The sequence below is a fragment of the Antrostomus carolinensis genome, unplaced genomic scaffold (assembly GCF_000700745.2).
Source record: "Antrostomus carolinensis isolate BGI_N321 unplaced genomic scaffold, ASM70074v2 scaffold848, whole genome shotgun sequence".
Taxonomy (NCBI): Eukaryota; Metazoa; Chordata; class Aves; order Caprimulgiformes; family Caprimulgidae; genus Antrostomus; species Antrostomus carolinensis.
The window spans coordinates 126-9,932 of NW_010330688.1; the positions used below are offsets into that span (position 1 = coordinate 126).

Below are 9,807 nucleotides of genomic sequence, written 5' to 3' on the forward strand. Positions count from 1 at the left end.
GAGAGTGGACTTGTCTTAGGCTGGGTAGGTTGCTTCATAAATCCAAAGAGATGAGCAGGTTCTGCAGCTGAAAAGGCCACCCGCTGCAGAAAGAGATGTGGTTCAAACAATTGCTCATCACACAACCCCAGCAGGGACAGAGCAGACTGAAGGTTACACCTCCCTCATCTCATTGCTCTCCCAGGCTGAACATCTGACAGGGAGTCAAGGATGGGCCAACAAAAGTTTCTTCTTGAGGGGAAAACTATTTCCACAAAAACTGTATTCAATGTGAAGACAGACATGAGATACACACCCGCTGCTTCTGTTCCTCTGTGCGGACATCGCTGCGAACGTTGGCCCATGGAATGTCCTCAGGCCACCAGATGGGCTTGCAGCTTTCCTTGCCCCAACCTGGTTTCCCGCGACCTGTGGAATATTTCAGCATCTCTGGGATGAAAGCTCGCAGCTGTGCCTGAAACAAAACCACATCAGAGGGTTAAAAGTTTTTTAGGAATTTATATATCTGGTTGTTTCGATGTGCATAGTACAAAGTTATGACATTTAACTTCCATCCTGTTGGAACTATCAACTGGAAGAGGCCTGAATGCTTAAGGAAGATGGACAAATATTTTATCTTCTCCCAAGACTCATCTGAGAACAGCTTGGTAGCATGTGGAAGAAGGGAAAGAAAAGCCAATTACAACAAGAAAGCACAAACACACACTGTATTATCACACTTCATGGTTCAAACACTGCCATGAAGAGAGTTAGACAACCTGAAAGGGAGAAAAAAAATCAGAATAATGCAGAAAAACCCCACACTCAATGTCCCCACAGCCACGGGAAGTCAGACGTGAGCTGATGGACATTTTACACAGATGCCCAAGGAAGTTGTGGCTGCTCCTTCCTGGAAGTGTTTGTGGCCAGGTTGGATGAGGCTTTGAGCAACGTGGTCTAGTGGAAGGTGTCCCTGCTGCTGGCAGGGGGGTTGGAACTGGATGAGCTTTAAGGTCCCTTCCAATCCAAACCAGGCTATGATTCTACGATTCTATGCTGCAAAGAGGATGGAGCTTCAGCGAGTCACTCCAATGTAAAAAACCCCACCTCACACACACACTTCTCCACCCCTGCAGAACATAACACGCACTGGACTAATTTTCTGAATCTATTTTTGACTTTTGCCAGGGTGGGGACACCTTTCAACTTGATTTTACTTCTCCTAAGCACTCAACTAGTGACCACCTTTACCATCAGGAGACAATACCTTCAAAATAGACTTGGTGTCACCAAGAGCAAGTAATATCCTTGGTGTTATCAAAGAAAACACAAAACTCGCACAGGGTTTTATGACATGATTGGTTTTTTTGTACCAGGGACTGCCTGGAGCTTCAGAAAAAGGCTGGTTCAGCTGCAGAAACAGAGCAGGAAGAAAAGGAACACTCATGACCACGTACATCAGAGAAAACCATGTTAATTCAAAGCTAAATAGCTGCATTTAAGAACACCTCCTTGCATCTCCTCGTAGCTTTCATAGTAAGTTCTCTGAGGTTGTGACAGTGCCACTGGGAGTCCTCGGGCCACCTTACAACCCTGAGATCCCTCCAATGTTCAGGGCTGTGGGACACAGTCATGGAAGAGCACGCTGGGGCCAGCACTGGTTGCTGCCACAGCCACGACGTGGTCCCAGCTAGCAGAGCCATGGAGAACTTCTCATCCATCCCTGATCTTCTGCCATAAGAGTTTCCCTTCTTCCCAGCCATGATCCGGTTTCAATAACATCCTGGTTCCAGTCTGGATATTGTATCCATGGATAACTGCATTGCAGTTCTTCCACCCCATGGACATTATAAGCCATCTCAGAGAAGCCATGGCAAACCCTAAATCATAAATGGAGGCACAAAAAACCTCTTTGGTGCCCTTTGTTCCAGCCCAGGCCAAGCCTGTCGTAGAAACACAGAATGGTCTGGGTTGGAAGGGCCCTGAAAGCTCATCCAGTCCCAACCCCCCTGCCAGCAGCAGGGACCCCTTCCACTAGACCAGGTTGCTCAAAGCCTCATCCAACCTGGCCTTCAACACTTCCAGGGAGGAGCAGCCACAGCTTCTCTGCCCAACCTGGGACACTGGCTCACCACCCTCACACCAAACAATTTCTTCCTCACATCTCAGCTCCATCTCCCCTCTGACACTTTCAAGCCATCACCCCTTGTTCTGTCACTCCCTGCCCTTGGTCAAAGTCCCTCCCCACCCTTCCTGGAGCCCCTTCAGGTACTGGGAGGCCGCTATAAGATCTCCCTGGAGCCTTCTCTTCTCCAGGCTCAACAGCCCCAACTCTCTCAGCCTGTCCTCACAGCAGAGCTGCTCCAGCCCTCGCATCATCCTGGTGGCCTCCTCTGCACTGGCTCCAGTAGCTCCATGTCCTTGTGCTGTTGGTGGCCCCCGCACTGGAGGTAGCACTGCAGGTGGGATGTCAGGAGAGCGGAGCAGAGGGGCAGAATCCCCTCCCTGTCCATGATCCACCTTCCACTGCAGGGCCAACAGTCACTCTGACATGCTTCAGGTTCCCTGGTTGAGGTTTTATTAATTCAAATAAACATGCTACGTGCATTGAATTGGTGCAAAACCAGTTAAAAGCTCCTTCCCAGAATCACTATCTGCCAGCCATGCTCCTTGTTACCAGATGGATTAATTACTGGTCCTGGGGAGTTCAGCAGCTCAAGCTACTCAAGACACTTGTTAAGGAGGGTTTGTCTTTAATCCACCAGGGAGACAATCAGCAGCGGCGTTACAACCTGCTCCAGCCCGACGACTTCTCTAATTAGTGCCATAATGAGACCTCACCCGGGCAGCTCGCAGGGCTGCGCCATGGGCTACAGCGCCGAGACAAAGACCCAGCATCTCTCAGGGCACAGCTGGGAGGAACTGGTTTAGAGGAGAAGGGTGTGAGGAGAGGCTGAAGGCACTTGGTTTGTTCAGCCTGGAGAAGAGGAGACTGAGGAGATCTCATGGGGGTCTAGAACTTCCTCCCAAGGGGCAGAGGAGGGGCAGGCGCTGATCTCTTCTCTCTGGCCACCAACGAATGCCAGGAGCAGAGGGAATGGCAGGAAGATGTGGCAGGGGAGGGTGAGGTTGGCCGTGAGGAAAAGGTTCTTGAGGCACCCAGAGGGTGGTGGAGCACTGGCACAGGCTCCCCAGGGAGGTGCTGATGGCACCAAGCCTGACAAGATTCCAGCAGCATTTGGCCAAGGCCCTGAGGGACATGGTGTGAGTGTTGGGCTTGTCCTGTGCAGGGACAGGAGTTGGACTGGATGATCCTTGTGGGTCCTTCCAACTCACAACATTCCATGATTCTATGATTGCTTCATCTGTGGGAGCCATGATGCAGTTTGCTGACTCCATCCATGAATCACGTAAAAAAATCAAACCTCTCTAAAAAAAAAACCCCAAACCAAACCAAAACCAGCAGCTCAACCAACTGCATGGTTGCCAGCTCTGGGAAGGGTTTATACAATCTCTACCATGGAGGGTTTGAGAGAAACTGTAAGAAATGTTTCTTTGACACCCTTTGGTACACAGACTGAGTGTCTTCTAAGTTTTAATACCAAACTCAAGCATTAGTGCTAGTGAGCTAATCCCAATTCTACCATTTGCAATGGCCCAAAGCACAGACAACCACACTCCAGTGCTGAGAACAGTAAGTTGTCCTGCGTGTGGAGCACCCCGCAATGCTCCAGGTTTATGGCCTGCTAAGGAAAGTGGTTTCTAGAAGGGAGCAAAACCTGTGCCTGGGAATTTTCTACCTGTCCCCACAGTTCAGCCTCAAGATCTCCAAAAAGTAACACCATGAAAAAGCAAAGTTGAGTCCATGTAGGACCACAGCTGCATCCGAAAGTGGAAGAGGACACAGCAGCAATTGCAGCAAAGCACCCAGATATTTTGCTCACTGGCCCTTCTTCTTGCAACAGTCAATTTTAGACTAAATGTTCTTTAAGTTTAGAACTTCTAATTAATGATTAAACATTCAGATTAAAAAGCACAGCAGCTGTCAAAGCAGCAACCAAACTGTCATCAGGAATATCCTGCTATGAAAACCCACACGGACCTGACTGAACTTGGTGAGGTCTCACTTATTCAAGGTCAGGCTTGATGGGGCTCTGAGCAACCTGCTCTAGTAAAGATGTCCCTGCTCACTGCAGGGGGTTTGGAGTAGATGACCTTTGAGGGTCCCTTCCAACCCAAATCACTCCATAATTCTCTGATTCTCACTGCCAGGTGCTTTCTGGCAGGCAGGATGAGAGCGGGTTTGTCGCTGTCATAAAGTCATCACAGCAAAGAGAAGGCAGAGGGTCAGCTGGGATGTCCTCAACAAGAAGTGATGGCACTCAGCACCCAGCAGATGCAGGAGATTATGCCTGGCCACAGGAATCCAACCCAAAATTAACTACCTGGTCATCAGTGAAATAAGCAGGAGGTGCTGTGGGACTTAGTCTTCATTAAAATCTTTCTTCTCTTCCACCCTGAAACTGTGGTCAAGTCATAAGAAAAAGTGACTAGTTCTAATGTTTCAAAGAGGTACACCTGGGGACCAGGTTGTCCCTCTCAGGATCATCATCTCCCAGCAGAATCAGGAGATCTGAATGCTGGACATGACTGCTTGTTCTTGCTGGAACCAGGCCCGACGTGGGCTATGAGTTTAAATACTGTAAAAACAGGCAGCTGCCTGCGGGGCAGTTAGATGAAGACACTCATCCCTGCATCCAGGACCTCTCAGGACTCACTACCCTTCCCACTCTGCTGGAATGACCATCCAGTGCTAGAGCTCAGATGCACAGAGACCCGATTCCTAACTCTGGGGCGACTCTACCCCAAGACAAGGATGTTTCCACACACCAATGACCTGCTGGGAGAGCAGAAACACAGGGTGTCACCATATCACAGAATCCCAGAATTGCCTGGATTGGAAAAGCCCTTCATCGAGTCCAACCATGAACCCAACACTGACAAGTCCCCAACTAACCCATGTCCCTCAGCACTGTGTCTACACGACTCTTCAATCCCTCCAGGGATGGGGACTCCACCACTGCCCTGGGCAACCCCTTCCAATGCCTCAGAACCCTTGCAGCAAAGAAATTCTTCCTCACATCCAATCTCAACCAATTGAAACTCATGGAATTGGTCCTGACCCATGGATTCAGCCTGTCCAGATCCCTCTGCAGAGCCTCCCAACCCTCCAGCAGATCAACACTCCCACCCAGCTGGGTGTCCTCTGCAAACTGACTGAGGGTGCCCTCCATCCCCTCATTCAGATCATCAATAAACATGTTAAACAAGACTAACCCCAGTACTGAGCTCTGGGGAACACCACTGGTGACCGGCCACCAACTGGGTTTAACTCCATTCCCCACCACTCTGTGGGCCCGGCCATCAGCCAGTTTCTAACCCAGCAGAGAGAGTGCCTGTCCAGGCCACTGGCAGCCAGTTTCTCCAGGAGAAAAAGAGGTCCCCCCCGCCCCCCCAAGGCCAGGACCAGCCAGTTCCTCCAGGAGAAACCTTACTAAAGTCCAACTAGACAACGTCCACAGCCTCTCCTTCATCCACTTCATCACACCTCTGATGTGGACCAAAAAGGAGCACCAGGAAGCCTCGCACCTGGGTGATAGGATCTAGAAGTGCAGGATTGTCCCTGTCCCTCCACAGAGAAGATCTGACACTGAGTTGAGTAGTTTAGAGGAGGTTGGCTTCTCCTACGTACAAACTGACACGTATATAAAAAGCTATCTGCTGTTTGTGCTAAAGCTTTTTGCAGGGCAGTATGCAAACAGACGTCAAGATGATTTTTAAGAGGCCCAGATAAGCTTTGTTGGCTTCTATAAGCAGATTGCAAATCATAAGGGCATATTAAGTTTAAAAAAAAAAAAAAAAAGTCAGATTAAAGGACAATCACCTGTTCAGAAAAACATAAACAAATTCTAGTGACCTCGGTGAGAGTTGACTGAAGCATCGATGTCAGCGATACTCCTCAATCGTAGGAGTGAGAGACTGAGAACAAGTTTAGGGGCAAAACTCAGCTCTGACGTAGAATCATAGAATGGTTTGGATTGGAAGGGACCTTAAAGCTCATCCAGTTCCAACCCCACTGCCATCAGCAGGGACACCTTCCACTAGACCAGGTTGCTCAAAGCCTCATCCAACCTGGCCTTCAACACTTCCAGGGAGGGGGCATCTACAACTTCCTTGGGCAACCTGTTCCAGTGTCTGACCACCCTCACAGTGAAGAACTTCTTCCTAATATCTCATCTAAACCTCCCCTCTTTCAGCTTAAACCCATTTCCCCTTGTTTTGTCATTAACTGCCCTTATGAAAAGTCCTTCCCCAGCTTTCTTGTAGGCCCCCTTCAGGTATTGGAAGGTGCTATAAGATCTCCCTGGAGCCTTCTCTTTGACATAGTCAAAGTCCATAAAACGATGAGATTTCTCTGTAGAATGGCTTCAGGGTAAGAGCTTCACTGCGACACATTTTTTTCTCTGCACAGTTGAGGTGGGTGATGCTCTCTCCAGCCACAGGTTTATAGAAGCATCTTTGCCTAAGTTAGTCAAACCTTTATTTCCCTTAAGATCACCAGGGAAGCAGAGCAATTAAAAGGAGAGTTATTTTCATCTCCTCGTTGAGGAGCTAAGGCCTCTACCACCTGCCTGCTGACACCTGCAGCTGCTGAAAGCAGAGGATTCATTTTTCCACTCCCCATGACACATCTCTTAATTGTGCTGCCCAATTTATATTTAGAAATATTTCGGTTTTCCATAAGGTTTTGTGCAACTTAGTTGAAAAAGCTCATTTCTGGTTAGCAAATACAAAGAACTAAATTGGCAGCTCTTGGAATCAAGGTTCCTCCAAAAAAATTAAGGAACTTCTAGCAGTGCAACAGGTTGCAGCAACGTAGGAGTCAGAGTTATCACCCACTTTGTCAAAAAAATGTATTTCTAATTGCAACTGTGGCAAAAAAAAAGACAGTGTGGTGTCCTCATCGTATTCAGCATATCTGTGTTTTGTTTCTGTTTCAAGATTGTCTCCAAGTCTGGCAAAAAAACTCTACAGCAACGAAATAATCTCTGAAGCACCACATGCAGCATCTTACTCCTTGAAAATTTTACAAGAAGAAAGACCTGCTGGGTTTTGAAAATTCACCCAGGAGTCTGGAGTTCTTGTCCATGAATTCTATCTAGTGCTCTGTCCTTAAGTGGCCTGCAGCCATTCAAGGATCTCAAAAATTATAAAATCATGGAATGGTTTTTGGAAGGGACCTGAAAGCTCATCCAGTTCCAACCCCCCTGCCAGCAGCAGGGACACCTTCCACTAGATGCCTAAAAGCTCGTGGCGTTGTTTTATTTGGGGTTTTTTGTGTTTGTTTTTTTTTCTGTTTTGTTTTTTTCTCTCAGTTCACTGAACCACAGAATGGTCAGGGCTGGAAGGGACCTCAGGAGATCATCTAGTCCAACCACCCTGCCAAAGATGGTTTCCTACACCAGGTTACACAGGAAAGTGTCCAGGTGGGTTTGAACATCTCCAGAGATGGAGACTCCACACCCTCTCTGGGCAGCCTGTCCCAGGGCTCCAACACCCTCACAGGAAAGAAGTTTTTCCTTCAGCTTGTCTGGAACTCCCGGTGTTCCAGTTTGTGCCCATTGCCCCTCGTCCTGTCGCTGGGCACCACTGAGAAGAGCCCGGCCCCATCCATTTGGCCCCCACATTTCAGATATTTATAGACATTGATCAGATCCCCTCTCAGGCTGCTCTTCTCCAGGCTGAACAGTCCCAGCTCTCTCAGCCTCTCCTCATCAGAAAGATGCTCCAGCCCCTCAACATCTTTGTGGCCTCCCCTGGACTCTCTCCAGAAGTTCCCTGTCCCTCTTGAACTGGGGAGCCCAGAACTGGACACAACACTCCAGATGTGGCCTCAGCAGGGCAGAGTAGAGGGGGAGGAGAATCTCCCTCGACCTGCTGGCCACACTCTTTTTAATGCACCCCAGGATACTGTTTTAAAGACATTTATAAAATATCTTTTAAACATTACTGGTTTCATGTTTTAAAGACATTTATAAAACATCATTCCTATATGATACGCGGGGAAATTGAGGCATTGCAGCGCTGGGTGCCCACAACACAAGCACAGCACAGCAACTGGGCTAACTGGGACAGTGATCATTAGTCACACAGGGCATGAAGAGCATGAACTGTGTCCACAGCTCAGGAAAAACTTTCTTCATGAAGTTGTTTTGAGTTACTAAATTGAACTAAAAAGATGAGGGCTACACCTAACAAGATGCTTGTTTTACAATAAGGCACCATGAGAGGACTGGAAAGAAGAGGTTCTATGTTGCTATGCTGTTGCATCAGTAGTTTGCACACTTCATGACCAAAGATCCTGCAGAATATGGAGAAGATAAAACATTTCTCATGTAACAGAGCAAAAAAGAAAAAGCCCTGCCAGCAGCTAATGCCTTGGGCTGGAGAGCTGCTTCACACGTGGAGATACAGAGCAATTAAACTCCTGGGCAACTCAGCTTGTGCAAAGTTTGCTGAAAACAAAGACCATGTCATGTTTGGAAGAAATCTCCAATCTTATTTTTAGCTTAACATGAAAAGTATTAGTTTTTACCCACAGAATTCTATGGATATTAGTATTTTATCCATAAAATAGAAGCATAAAACACTTCAGCAACCTTTGATGTCAAAATATTTAATTTCCAACTCCATCACAAAAAAATAAACAATATGCATTATAAATCCAGCTGAAGGTTTCTCTGAAGTGAGAGCTTGTCACTTTTATTGCTGCTTTGATGGCACGTGCAACATTAACAGCCAAACAGATGACAGATCCTTTTATTGGCCCTTTTATACGTGCATATACTCCTTGCACTGCAAACCAGAAAAGTTCCTCAGATGTGTTACTGGATTGCAACAACCTCACATCCTGATCTCTATTCATCCACACTCATTTCTCTCCCCCTCTCTCATTTCTTTCCACCAGGAACAGCTCATTTGCTTTGTTCCTTCCTCAAAACCCACGTGCTGTGGGTACGAGCAACTCCAGCTTCATTACTCACACCGTGCTAGGATGAAGTCCCTCTGCCTGAGCAAATCTCCACACAGATGTCTCCTTCTCCTTGTTGCAACTCCTAAGCACTTCTCTTCCTGTTACTCAGCTTAATTACTACAATGATGAGGCCATAAAGAAGTCAGAGAAAGACAAGCATTGTGTTTGCCAATACAAGTGGACTACAGAGCTACACAGCCGTGATCTTTTGATGGTCTTTCATTTTCAAGTTAAACATTTCCATTTTTTTACTTTCCATTTCCATGGGAAACTGTTAATGATACAAACCAAAAGCTGCCTGTGAACAGTTCTTGAACATACCACCTTTCACAGTGGCTTAAAAAAAATCTAGCAACTAAGTTTTGTCTTGTGTTGTCTTGGATTAGGAACGTGATCTGTTATCAGCCAAGGTACAGCTCACACTTCTTTATAAAATTTTGTTAGTAGTGTGAGCTTGTCTGATTCCACCTAAGTAATGGAAATGGTGTTCTGACCAGAATGTGATCTTTCTGCAGAGCACAGAGGAAATCCACACGTCTTTGCTCTACTACAACACCTCTTTTCATGCTGCCCAAAGCCTCTGACCTTTCCATCTCACTGCTCCTCCTCTGAAGAAGCTGGTTTTGCTTTCAGCATTTAAAATGTGTTGTGGTGCATCAGACTGAATTGAATTCAGAGCCTCCTGCAAAACACACTCACCTGCACTCAGGTCCTGCACCCCAGAGGAAGGAGAT

General features: G+C 47.2%; 1 protein-coding gene across 1 annotated transcript in view; it reads right to left on the reverse strand.

The window, feature by feature from the left end:
- Positions 1–295: 295 nt before the first annotated feature.
- Positions 296–9,807, reverse strand: part of NRF1 (nuclear respiratory factor 1) — a gene marked incomplete at its 3' end in the record, with an annotated part of 16,553 nt that continues 7,041 nt past the window's right edge. Inside the window, exon 5 of the mRNA XM_010172967.1 lies at positions 296–454. Coding sequence (XP_010171269.1) covers positions 296–454 — 159 coding nt within the window. The remainder of the gene's footprint in view (positions 455–9,807) is intronic.